The 14,553-nt window shown below is 34.6% G+C and overlaps 1 protein-coding gene across 1 annotated transcript in view; it reads right to left on the bottom strand.

Annotated features, from left to right (window-relative positions):
* Positions 1–14,553, bottom strand: part of ZPLD1 (zona pellucida like domain containing 1) — a 46,650-nt gene that overhangs the window by 14,896 nt on the left and 17,201 nt on the right. Inside the window, exons 3-6 of the mRNA XM_066347571.1 lie at positions 13,274–13,455; positions 11,596–11,668; positions 6,821–6,918; positions 5,389–5,469 (exon numbers count right to left, since the gene is read on the bottom strand). Coding sequence (XP_066203668.1) covers positions 5,389–5,469; positions 6,821–6,918; positions 11,596–11,668; positions 13,274–13,455 — 434 coding nt within the window. The remainder of the gene's footprint in view (positions 1–5,388; positions 5,470–6,820; positions 6,919–11,595; positions 11,669–13,273; positions 13,456–14,553) is intronic.

Raw genomic sequence — 14,553 nt, 5'->3', positions numbered from 1 at the left:
TGAGTCTGTTTCTGGTACCTGAGTGTGTGTGGGAAAGGACAACCTGTGAATAAGGATCAGCTTCCTCCTGCTTAAAAGCTGACAGCAGCTCCATAAAAGAGCCCAAGTTCCATAAGATTTTCCTCCACTTTTCAACTACTTTACCTTCTCTTGCAGCTGTCTGGTCTTCTACACAGTCTTCTGTAGAAAAACTGAATAGTGGGCACAGACTGGTCTCATCCCACCAACCCTCAAGAGGTTGCAAGCTTAGTGCGTTAAGGCAGCTGAAGTTGGGATAACACATTTGTGGGACCCTCTACTTCTAGAGTTTCTTGGTCAGGATCTCAGCAGGAGAAAGTGGCCTTTACTCCAGAGCTTAACCCCTGAGCCACAGCTGAATACTCCAAATCTATTTTTCTCTAGCAGGGTGAGCAGCAGGTTCAGATTGGGTGGGACTGCCAGTCCCCTCTGCAGAATCTTCTTTTAGCTATGAAGCCCCTGTTCTGAGGGAGAAAGTTTGAAAGAGTCTTCCTCTGGGGCTGATTGTACCTCTACAGAAGATGGCTGAGCACCATGACCAGCCCCAATTGTACGCTATACGAAACTCACACTTTGAATATCTGAGCTCTAAGCCTCTCTCCCTTTTCCCTGTGGAACTTAACCAAGTGGGGCAAAATATCTGGGACTTGGGCTGGCTGACTGTGAAGTTCTGTCTTATTCAATGCATGCAAGCTGCTGTTCAGGTGTTGATCACAAAATGCAGAATTCCCCTCATCTGGGTTTGGTGGCTGACATGCTCTCCCTTTGGATATGCTGTAGAAAGGCTAATTGGGTCCTGCCTATGTAGTTTGTAGCTGGCCACTGGAGGTGTTGGTTCTGGGCCTCTTAGGAAAAACCTGGTGCAGAACAGTGCAGACACTATCCGTGACTGGCACTCAGCAACCAGTTTGTGGCTGCCTCTGCTGGGCATTGGTGCACATGGAAGGACCAAACTGCACACCAAAGCTCTTGTAACAGCACTGAGCCTGGGGGCAAATCAGCAAAAGGTCCAAGTTTCCCTGAGAATCACCTCTTTCTACCTCTGTCTGCTGGCTGCTTTTTGGGCTCAGTCCCTGAAAAATACTTCTTGTAGAGTCTAGATGCTGGAGCAATTCAAGGATTAAGAAAGGTGATGAGTAAGGCTCCCTCCTGAGGTCCCAAGTTTCATTCTGTCCTGAATTTTTTCACAAACCTCAGTAGAGCATGGCCACTAGGAGTCCAATGGTTGTAGCCTCTGAAACCCAGAGATTTTGGTCTGCTCCAAAATTTGGCCATCTGGACAGTGTCTACTGAATCTCCCATGAAGCAGAAGCACCAATTATATTCTTGAGAAATTGGGAGTAAAAACTCAACACCAGACATCTGAGTCACTGTTATGTCTCTTGCTTCCTGACCAAGGCTGCTTACTTCTCATCAGGGCCTAATCTCTATATGTTGGGGAAGAGAGATTTTCTGTGGTGAGGCAGTTGCTTTTCTGCAGGTTGCTACTACATAAAGAAGATTGCTCCACCTAGGAAATATGGTGACTGCAGTGTTAGAGAATGATTCAGCACAGCAGTTTAGGTGACTGTCTTCCACCACATCTCTGCCCGACACCACCAATTTCATACTTTCTTCACATGACTCCTGTCCTCTCAGCCCTCCCTCCATGAGAGCCCAGGGCTAGTAGTTGTGAATGAGATTTTTCTGCCTTGGCCCTTTTAAGAGGGTGCCTGTGTCTGAGATCTCTCATCTCTTTCTCACAAACACCTTACCTATTTTCACCACCTAATGTTGTGAGTACCTCTTCTAGGCTCTGGTGCTCTAGGCTTAGGACCACACCTCTCAAGGTAAGCGCTCCCACAGCTGAGAGTCCCTTCAGACCCTGAGCCACTTACCCTTTGGACAAGGGAAGCCCTTTTCACATCTTCACCCTTCCTACCAGTCTTGATGTGGCTTTTTCTGTGACTTCTTGGTTATAGACTCCTCTTTATTTAGTCCTAAATTGGTTTTTCAGGATGATTGGTTCTTGTATTTGTTTCTATTTCTATTTCTATTTATTTATTTATTTAGTTAGTTAGTTAGTTAGTTAGAGTGAGTTATTTAGTTAGTTAGTTCATGAAAGGAGGAGAGAGAGTGAGGCAGACTCCTGCAAGCACCGCAACCAGGATTCACCTGGAAACCCTGTCTGGTCTGATGTTCAACTTCCAAGCTATTTTTTAGTGCCTGAGTATGATGCACTCAGACCAACTGAGTTATCCTCAGCAAGTAGGGCCACACTTAAATCAATCAAGTGACTGATTGTGGAAGGTAAAGAGAGAGAGAATGGGGGAGGGAAGGAGAGAAAAGCGGATGGCAGTTCTCCTGTGTGCCCTGACTGGGAATTGAATCCAGGACACTTATATACTGAGTTGATGTTCTATCCAATGAGTCACCGGCCAGGGCCAGGATTATGACTCTTAAAGTTAATTATAACTCCAGTTTGGTCCTAGGAAGTAGCAATTGGAACATCTGCCTACTCAGTTGCAATCTTGGAATCCCAGTTTTCTCATTATGATAACCAATTTCTATATTTTTAAATCCCTTCTCAAATGTTATTCTTTTAATGTTTCCAGTAAACTTGTTTTGAAATATAATAGATGAATAGAAAACAATGTCTTGAAGAACTTTGAAAAGTAAAGTTAGATGATGAGTCTCCCTTAAAATAATTCTTCATGTTAACATTTATTTTCTCAGTCAAACACCTGAGTCATATTTCCATTTCTCATCCAAGTATTAAGAGTTTTAAACTTCCAAAAGGTGGTGACTTTCTGTTTTCTTAGATTGTTTTAAATTTCTAGCTATTAATATAGAGCTATTTATTATGTCATTTTTATTTTCTATATTCTTTTTTAATTGTTGGCCACTAGACCTAAGTTTCCTTAAATAGAGTAATTAGTCTCTCCCTTTTATTATATTTCTGACTATGTTCAATAGTTCCCCTAGTTTTCCCTTTATGAAAGCTTCAGTATTATCCAAGGCATCCTTTCACTATGTTGATATAAATTTCTTTCAATTTAGAAAAGTGTTCCTGGACTATATTTTTAAATATATTTTTATTCTATTATTTTGTTGGTTTTGGGGTGGGGAAATCCTGATTCCACATACGATATTATACATATAATGGATTCCTTTCTGCGAGTTTTTACTTCTATTGTTTCTACTCTAATCCTTTTTCTCTTTCCCTTTATATTTATTTCTTTATGATTGCATTTTTTATTTTTATATTCCCTGGCTCACACTGTGCTTTCTGCTGTGTCTATTCCTCCTTGCACACCTTCTAATTATGTCCTATTCTTTAATACATTTTTTTATTTCATCTAAAATTCTTTGTTTCCTTTTTACATTCTTGTGTGCTTACTTTTTACTGTCCTATTCTTTCTTACCTGAGTTCTTATCATTGTATCTTCATAACTATAATTACCTTACAAATCTATCTCTTCCATACCAACATTTTCCCTAGTGAGTTTAATTCATCTTTAGAATGTTTTCTTTCTGGCATTTTCACATCCTTTTAGTATATAAGAACACTGTGAGAAATGCCTTCATTGGTTTATCATTCATATCTGAAAGCTGGATTTCCCTGGACCTGTTTTCCTCAGGAACTCCTAGGGCAATGTGACTATTAATGACTTTCCTCAAGGATTTTCTTAATTCAGGGGCTCCCTCCCGTTTACAATGACAAGCCAGTTTTCATTGAAAAATGATGTAATTGGGCAGCTGAGTTTTCTCTGCCTCTCTGACCTTAAAGATATTCATGAAGGTATCAGCCTTGTGTTCCTCAGGTTTATTCATGAGCTTATTCCAACATTTTCTTTTAATCTTAACTTCTTTTTATAAACACTAGCACATGATTCCAAATTTCTGTGGGCTTTTATAAATCCTAGTTTTACTGAAAATGGCAATTGGGGTACTTCTTTTAGTTACATGTTTTGTTCTTCCGTATTTTCCAAAAAGAAAACTGAAAAGATTGAGAACTAAGCTAAGGGTATTGTCACACCATTGTACTCCACACTGTCAATCTGTAGTATTGTAGACGTTCTGGAAAAAGGAAAATGTCAAAACAAAATTACCACAATTTCATCAGACACAAATTGCCACTGTGAACCTTCTCATGTATTTCTTTACTGCCTTTTGCATCATATACAGTATAAATGAGGTTGATTATACATGCAATTATATATGCTGGTTCTTTAACTTCCTATTTAATACATTTAAATTTTAAGAACTATATATTTTCAAGTATAGAAACACCAAGAAGATAGAATGAGAAGAAATAAAATAGAACCAACCATTTTCCCCTCTATTTATATAATAACATGATTATGGTGCCTGGGTGAACTCACAATTTACTGGTTCTCCGCATTTCACTTAGTCACTTCTTTATTGCTAAACATTCAGTTTGCTCCAATGTTTTACCATTTTAAATTACACTGATAGACCAGAAAATTATAAATATTTTAGAATATGTTTTCTAATTTGTAAACAGAATCAAAGAATATGAAATCTTAAGATTTTTCCAAAAATGTTTCCCAAATTAACACTTCCAGTGATAGGATATGCATATCAGTTTGACCCTAACCTGTGACCATCATCTTAACCTTGATTAGCCAATAGAACATATTCTTTTGGTTTCTCACCATATTGCTTGTATTATGTGTCAATAAGCAGCAATGACCTGAGCCAACTGCATTTTACAAGCGTGATTAGAAGCCATTGCTTGATTCTCCAGTCTGTTATGCTGTCAGATAAAAATGCTGAAAGGGAACTGAGATGATTGAATGTTTTTATGATCAATGTCCCCTTTTCCCAAATGTAGATTACATTCACTTTATCACTGTCTGTTGGGGAATGATGTTGAAGTTATTGGCTCTGACAAAAAAAAAAAATAGTGGTAGGGTATTTTGTACTTTCATATTAAATACTGATAAATGAAGAAAAGCATTTTGGTATCTAAATTATCTAGAACATTACTTAAATTTACTCTCCTTTTGACATGTAATAAGACAGTCTAGCTGTGGATAAATAGTACCCTCCCATTGCTTTCTCTTATTGCCAATAATATCACAGCCATGCTTTTCCTAAGACAGTGAAATATTCCCACATGTCCTTAACATGAATAAAACATCTTCAATGAACTTAATTTACTTGTAGCTCTCATTCAACAATCGCCTTATCAGCATTTCATGTTGAAAACTGTCCTTAACTTTTATACTTCCAGCTTTAGAAAGACTAAAAGTTCAAAATGTAAAACTATAAAAGTAGCCTATAATTTGTTTTCCTGACTTACATTTTCTAATTCAATTATCTACAATTGGGTCTTTGCTATCAAGGCAGGACATAGACACCTACCTAAGGAAGAGATCATAACGAATATCGTCATTTGGGTTCCCTGATGGAGTTGTGTAGCAATAATCCATTAAGACATTCCATCTGCAGAAGAGGCAAGCATAATCTAGAGTGAGAATCTTTTTTCGGGTATTAGTTACTAATGTTAAGGCAAGTAAATATTGACAAATATCTTACCCCATGGGTGTAGTTTTTTATTAGTTATTTGTAGAGAATTCTTATTGATTATTATATTTTCCTAAATCAAAGATGTTTTAAAATCTGCAGTAAATTGTCATCTTACGTCAAATGGGGTTAAGTTTAAGGCTAATACAATACTACACATAGACACAAATTGTGTACAAGAAAACTGAATGATCAAAGCCAAAGGTGAACAATGGCCTTTTCTTTCTAGAAGTTACTATCTCTAACATATGACAAAGGATACTATAATACCACATACAGCAAAGGAATTTGTTGCATAAATTATATACTCTAAATTATGCCAGAATGGGGGGTGGGAGCTGTGGGAGTGGGAGTCCATACAGACACTGTGTTAGGTAGAGAAAAGCCATGAGACAAAGAAACAGCTTTCCTTCATAAGGCCAGATTGTTCCCACATTTATACATTACTTCATTCCAACTTTCATGTTATAAAAATTACTAGCCCATGGAAACTGAATGCCAATGTAATGAAGAAAAAAGAAAAAGAACTCCTGCATTTAGTAAGACTATTTTAAAAATTCACATCTATGTGAGAACAGAAATATCAAGAAGACAGAGAGGGAGAAGCTAAAGTAGAACCAATTTTCTAGAGTATACTAATCTCTTCAAGATACAAAGTTTAAGTTATAATATGTGAGAAACCCCAAATAAGCTGTTTACATGTTATAATGTTTTATAGGGCTTGACTGGATCTTTAGCTTTTGAATTCCCTTTCACTTTTGATCATTCTACATTTTCTAAGTATCTTGTAAAAATTGAAGGGTTTTGTTTTTTATTTTCAGCAATGTTTCTGGGGATTATTTGACATACATTTGGCCCAGGTCCTTATGGAGAGAGTTCTTTGGGTTTTCTTTTAAATAAACTTTTTATTGAATAGTAACATACAGGTAGAAAAATGCAAAAATCATCAATGTTCATGAAATGACTGCATGGATTAATCATCTTCCTGATAATAAAACAAAATAGAACATTCTGGTATCCCAGAAGATCTTCCATCACTCTTCCAGTCACTGCCTCTCTTTCTTTATAAGTAGACTTGTTGTTTTCCAATTAATGACATAAAATGAGTGTCACCCTTTAATCTCTGTAATTTGTTATTTCTGTTTATTAGCATGCCTAAATAGCAATGACAGCATTTTTGAAATTAAAAATGAAAGAGTTAACTTTCTGCTTCATGAGGTTTTAGGGCGCTAAAATGTTTTCACCAACAAGCATAAGAGTTTGAAAATACCTGCCATCCAGATTAGTGGCTTGTACAGCTGCAAATACTTTGGTTTTTAAAGGTAATCCTATACTCGGGATAATCAACTGCTGACTGTAGGTTGAATCCTAATGATGAAAAAATAAACACTCAATTATTGCCTTTCCAACAACAGCATATTTATGACTTAAAATAATAATGTCATAAAAAAGGGGCAAATCAACATAACTCCAGAAATCTACTAAATCAACTCCAGAAAGGACCCGATTAACTAGTTCTTATCAAAACTGTCTTAATCCATATCCAAGTAACAAATTCATTTTCACGCATAAATCTTTTTTCCCCAGTTTACCATATATAATGGTAAATATTCAGCCGATTTAAATTACATTTAATGGTTAATATTTAATTTACTTAATATTAATTTTAAAATTTATTTAAATTAAATCTGCTTTAGGTTAATCCCTATGCCACTGGAATTATATATCTTTATACACTTGTTCATATTTACCCAAAATCACTTATCTGGCAATTTGAAAAAAAAGGACAAATTTAATAGAAAACTAAGAAAAGCAACCAACATGTTCTCCAGCCATTGAGTTCCTGAACCAAATTATTGATACTTGGTAGTTACTTTGAAAAAGTTACCTCAAGAGCTCATTCTATCTTTTTATCCTCTTTGAAACCAATTCTAGAGAGCTATTTTATATCACTCCACAACATACAGTAGATTAAATAGCAGATTAGAAATTGAGAAGTGACCTTGAACTTGTTAAAGAGAAAGAGAAAAAAAGATTGTGGAATGCAAACAAAAAAATCTCCTAAAAATGTAAACTTTCAAATCTTTCAGTCTGGAGGCAAATTATTGCCCCAAAATTCAATAACTCTGTAGATGCTAGTCTACAGCCAAAGGAAATTTTTTTAATGTTTATTTTGGAATCTGAAAGTCATCAAATGGCGCAAAATACTCCGTTTCAGAAGGCTAAAAAGAAAGCAACAGATTTCGAATTTTTTTAATTAAAACAATAATAATTTGTATGCTTCACTCTTTAAATAGTTGCTTTCTTACTTTTATGTCCTACCTACGTATGGAATAATGAAGTTCCTTTTTTTTTCTGATTTACTTATTTCACTTCGTATAATGTTATCAAGTTCCCACCATTTTGCTGTAAATGATCTGATGTCATCATTACTTATGGCTAAGTAGTATTCCATAGTGTATATGTGCCACATCTTCTTTATCCAGTCATCTATTGAGACTAAGAGACATTGATAAGAGTGTGGTGGTTACAGGGGGAGGGGGTGGAGGGAATGAGGGAAAGGGGGAGAAGGAGGGGCACAACGAAAACTAGATAGAAAGTGACAGAGGACAATCTGACTTTGGGTGATGGGTATGCAACATAATTGAATGACAAGATAACCTGGACATGTTATCTTTGAATATATGTATCCTGATTTATTGAGGTCGCCCTATTAAAAAAATAAAATTATTAAAAAAAAAGAGTTGCTTTCATGTAGAATATTTTATGCCCAAATAAGCCAGATAAATGAGAGAGTATATGCTGCACTTATTTTCCATATCGCAGTAAATGATAATAGCTACTCTAGCCATTCCTGATAGGTAGTACTTTTATTTAGTTATCTTTCTGGCTCCCTTTCCCAACTTCTCCAAGTAACGCACAGTTCAGGAACTATACAGCACTTTCCCCTTATACTTGCATTAATAATGTCCAGAGGAAACTTACTTCTGAACAAGCATTATACTACTAAGTCTTTTGAAAATGATGTGACTTAGCTATGGTTTAACCATGAATCATAAATTTTTTCCTTAAAACGTTGCTTCTAAAAGGCAATTCTCTGACTTTATTTAAAATAGTTGCCTTTTTCTTCTGAGTACAATATTGTTCCTAAAGTAATGTAATTTATTTTAGATTTTTCTTCAACTTTTTTAAACATCCATAATTACCCTAACTTTATTTTAGATTTACTGGTTTTGTATCTGCTCAGAAAACACTAATATTTAGGCATACTTCAAATTCACAAGGTCATCCTCACTTTCTATTTCTGCAAAAGAGAAAACTGATATTTATTTCACAGAAATAAGGCCACAGTGCAATTTGAAATAAGCCACATATATGAAAACAGAGTAGTCAATCTATCATTAATTTTTAAAATACATTTTCCTAAGTACATTCACTAAATCCCAGAACACATAAAAAAAAAAATCAATTGCACTGAATCCAAACTGGGTAGGTATAACTTCTCCAAATGACTAACCAGAGAATAAGAGTAGTAGGCATGTAATACAACTTTTCCTCATTCCTAAAGGTCAGAAATTAGAAACTGCATGTGAAATAGAAAGGCATGGGCCCTCATGGTTTTAAAATAGTATTTAATTTGAAATACTGCAATGAAATTACATTTGAGTAGCTAAATGTTAGTGTTCCAAACAAATAATAAACATGATTTGGGGTCAGTTAGTAAAAGTATATTAAGACATTTTTCTATTATAAATTACTAGCTTTTTAATGTCTTATGGCATGACCAAATACTATAATGGTACCATGTTAAAAGGAAATAGTAGTTTGAGGCAGTGAAAATTCTCTGTAATGATAGACACACGCCATAGATATTTGTCAAAACCCATAAAATATACAACATTAAGAGTGAACTTAAATATAAATGATGGACTTCAGTTAATAATATGTCAATATTGATTTCTCAGCTGTAATAAGTATACCCTATAATAACAGAAGAAACTGAGTGTAGGCAGAGGAGGCTTGTGGGAACTTTCTGACCGTTGAGATCCATTTTTCTGTAAAACTAAAACTGCTCTAAAAAATAAAGTCTGTTAATAAAAATATACTTTTGGAGGAAAGAGTTGAATTCTATTACATAATGTATTAGTAAATGACTTTTAAAATTCAATTTAATTTTTATTCAATTGATAATAATACTTTTATTACAAATTGATTAAAAATGAGGTGTATTTTGGCACTCACCACCTATTTTATTAATAGTCTGATACCCAAGAATTCTTAGCTTTTACCATAGAATTAAAATCTTAAGGTTACCATTAAATTATAGGCTTCTTTTAGCATTAAGAGTCTATAAATTCTTTGGACTATTAAATTATTTCTCATGATAAAGAAAAGAATTTAACAGTAAAGTTTCTTTCAAATTCATACTTCTAAATTTTGATTTTCTGCTTCTCCAGTGAGATAATATTTTAATTTCACAGAAAATAATGATATCATTGAATGTCATGTGGGTATATCTTTCTCTTTTTTTAGATCAGGTATCATAATTCTTGTTTCACATTATATTATAATAAATATTGTATCAGATAATATTGAACCCACACTAGTCACCCATCTTAGGGAGCTTTATATATACATATATATCAGCAAATATAAACTTTTAACTTAAAAATACCGTTCACAACAATAATAAATGTCTGGTCATATGGGGAATGAATACTAGTACATATTTGCTGAGATTGTAGCAACAAGATACTTGGCAACTTCTTACATAAGAAAGTTTAGAAATGACAGAAAATGATACCAACAAAAGCAATTTTCATTCCAACATTTTAATTTGTTGTTTAAACTCTGTGGTGTCAGACTACAAACTCATAAACATGATTTTTTAAATGCCTTTGGAAAATGTCCTACTACAATATTTATAGCTCATTATATTCAAAGTAGTACTGACTTTTAAATCAGTTGTGTGAATTATAACACAGTGCCATGAAGACATGAATAATAATGTAAAAATCAGATTCATAATTTACAAAAATGTTAGTTGATAAATTTAAAAATTGATATTTAAATCAAGCATTTAAAATAGATGAATAAAAAATTTTAATCAACATGAAAATATCATTTAGAGAATTAATGTTAGAATTACAAATAGAGGTTTATGTATTTTTTACATTTTGCTGCCAGTGTCGATAATTACATGACAAAAGTTTATACAATATTACGTAGTCAACTCTAATTATTTCAAAAGTGAGAGACTTGACATCAATCAAAAGCCATATTAAAACTATTAACACAGCCTGACCAGGCAGTGGCGCAGTGGATAGAGTGTCGGATTGGGATGTGGAGGACCCAAGTTCGAGACCCCGAGGTCACCAGCTTGAGCACGGGCTCATCTGGTTTGAGCAAGGCTCACCAGCTTGAGCCCAAGGTCGCTGGCTCAAGCAAGGCATTACTTGGTCCGCTGTAGCCCCAAGGTCAAGGCACATACGAGAAATCAATCAATGAACAACTAAGGAGCTGCAACGAAGAACTGATGTTTCTCATCTCTCTCCCTTCCTGTCTGTCTGTCCCTCTCTCTGATTCTCTCTGTCTCTGCCACAAAAAAAAAAAAAAGAAAGAAAAGAAAAGAAAACTATTAACACATTCATTGTGAAGCATGCCATTAAGATAAGTATTATTTGGACTATTCCTATCTCTTTATCACAAAACTGCAATTCCCCAAATCTTGATCCTGAGTATGGATCACATTCATACACGCAAAAACAAATATATACATTTAAAAGTAGATAGACACTTGGAAAGCTATGCAGAATCATTTTTGTGAAATAAATATAAATCATTTATCAATGTTTAGAAAATAATAAAATTTTTATTACACCTTGATCACTAAGATATATGAAAATGGTAGAAAAGATGGATAAATGTTACCATAGTATAACAAGGTTAATGTGGCTTTCAGTAGATTTTTATATAAAAGCCATTCACATAAATGTTCCCTCAGAATGGTAAAAGAGAAATAGCATCCTTCACCCATCAACTTACGTTATAAAGGAGCAGGTTCAAAGTGCTGACAAATGTACCATTGTTCTCTTTCACAGAAATAGCAGCTGAGGACCTAAAACAGAGTTAGAAAAGAAAAAAAGAAAGCACTGATGAGATTTTAAATTAATAGTTTCAGCTATATCTTAATGTTAGATTTAAGGCACTAAAATTCTGGAATACGGCTGACATACTATTAACTAGATGCAGAGTGGGCATATAGTTTAAATCACTACAGATAGATAATCAAAAACCAAGAACAGCCAAGTAAAGGAAAACTGTTCTTTATGATTTTTTTCATTTATAAAAGCATCTTTTTTCCATTTTTTATTACCTATTTGAGACTTTTTTTCAGAATAACATCATATCAAAATAATTTGAATCTGATACAAATACATTTTCATCAATTTTATTAGAATAGAAATTTCATGAGATCAGGAATTTTGTTTTACTTTTTTCACTACTAGAACATTGCATGGTACATATAGGTGATAATATTTACTAAATAATTGGGTGAATGTCCATGCACAAATACAGGTATGTGTTCACTGGGGAGGTGGGAGGTGGGCAGATAAAGAGACTATGATACCTTAATGACCTGCTTTCCTCCACACTTATATCCTTTAGACTCAAGGCCTATTTTTCTTGTTTTCCACTTTAAAACCTTGCTTTTGACCAAGGTATTTATCATCATTGTGCCATTAAAACCAGCATGAATATTTTTTTTCTGAAGTGAATTGGTGTTCACATTCCCTTCTAACTAAGATTAAACAACCATTCCACCTTGATAGCAAACCCTAGAAAGGGAAGCAGAAAGCTTTCACTTAGTTACCCCATTTTGTCAAAAAATATTTGACAAATCCAAAATGAATATGTTGTAATGTATATATAAACCTCTATCAGAATATGTGCTTTGGGAATAACCAGTGAATATAGAACTAGAAGCAAAGGCTATAACCTCAGTCAGTATCTGCAGTTCTTTGGCTTTGGGTGATGCCATCTTTCTTTGTGAATCATCAGCACCTGTGCAGGTGACGCCTCAGCAGGAGACATTGAAAGCCCAGATGCTAAGAGAGCAGAATACAACAATGAGAGCATAGGGAGAGATAGAAGCCAAGCAGGATCCAAGTGAATGCTCTGCACACTGGAAGTATATAAGACAGGAGCTTCCAGATGGCATAAGCACCTGGAATTCTCACGTTCTTAGGCAATTCTGAAAGGTGCAAGAAGAACCCAAGGCAACACCTGATTGGTTGGAGCCAGGTTTAATTTTGGGGGGAAATTTATATAATAAACATGCAAAATTTATATCTATTACACTTCTTGAGTTGTTAATATAGGTCATAACCATTTATATAGATGATAAATAGATGACAGATTAGATAGATATAGATAGATAGATAGATAGATAGATAGATAGATAGATAGATAGATAGATGATAGATAGATAATAGATAGATAGATGATAGATAGATAGATAGATAGATAGATAGATAGATAGATAGATAGATAGATAGATAATAGATAGAGAAGAATAAATAGGGTTTCTATTACATTAGCTTGGCTACTCTCAATAAATTCTTCTAAAGAATCCATATAAATCTTTGTAAGTCCCTTAAGGATAAGAAATGACTCAAATCATAAAGATAATATGAGACAGCAAGAAAAAATGCTAACTTACGAAGCAAGTTGTGTATTATTAACCAGGTATTCCAAAGGATAACTACAACTAAATTTGTAAAGAAGCCCAGGTAGATAGCTGATGATTGTTGGTGGATCTGGAGTATCAATATATCCTGAAATATTTCCTATTTGTACTGAAGTTGTGTTTCCATAAGCACTGACTCCAGGAACTGTGGATACCTGTTAGAATAGTAGACCAAGTTCAATAATTAAATAGCTATATATAAAAATGTACATGTCATATGCAAAATAAAACATTAGACCAGGTCATTTTTAGAGTCTGTTTCAACTGTAACATGATGATTTGTAGATTAAACAAACATGATGCTATTTTATAAGTAATTATATGTGTCTTAACTGAGTGAAACTTTATATTTGCTAAAAACAGTTCATAAATAAAAAAAAAGTGATTGATTATATGTTCAGAGTAGTATAACAAGTAATTTAAAAATGTTCATAATAATTTCAAATTCTGTGCCATGGTTTAAAAGACCCTTATTGATGTGATCTTGCTTCCCACTTTACCTTCAAGTCTCCAGGCTCCCGTTCTTGGTTAATAATGCACCGGCCCCAGAGTTCTGTCCTTTGTGCAGACTCCCTCTGCCTCCTCTTCCCCTCACTTCGCCATGACATACCCTTCTCCTCCCCTGGATCTCATCTGCCCTAGGAAACTGCTGACTCTCCCACATGTAGTTCTTGTCTTTTTCATAGCACGGATTGAAGTGATTGAGCAGCCTCCTGACTTGGTGTTCCCTCGGCCATAATCAGATCCCCTTGTTCATGTTGACACCATCAGCATAGAACACTAAACCCAGTATTGAGGTCCCCAAAATAAATACTGAAGAAGTGATTTAAGGTCACAACTTTTCTGAGAGTCAATCTTAGTGGGTCTTCCTCTGTGGCACATGGACACCCCCATCTCCTTCTAGGGCAATAGTTGTTCATACGTGAATTGCAGGGGGATCATGAACTCCCAGAAGTTATAAAAAAAAACAACAACTATTGTTCATGTGTGTATGTTCTTGGGATCGATGAGTTTTCATTGTAGTCTTCAACTCCACTAAAATTTAAGAACTACCATTTTAGGAATAGTCGACAATGTTCTTGACCTTCTTAATACCATAGAGGAACACAGCTCTTTTCACAAGGTCAAATACCCATGTGACACTCAATAGGTTTTTTTTTAACAGATATTATGAAGACCTGTAATACTTAATTTTTAAAAATATAATAAACCTGAGGCATGAACCTAAGAGCACATGGGCAAAGCTGAGGCAA

The sequence above is a fragment of the Saccopteryx leptura genome, chromosome 8, assembly GCF_036850995.1.
Source record: "Saccopteryx leptura isolate mSacLep1 chromosome 8, mSacLep1_pri_phased_curated, whole genome shotgun sequence".
NCBI lineage: Eukaryota > Metazoa > Chordata > Mammalia > Chiroptera > Emballonuridae > Saccopteryx > Saccopteryx leptura.
Note: the sequence above shows the minus strand (reverse complement) of the source record. Positions and strands in the feature narration are given on the sequence as shown.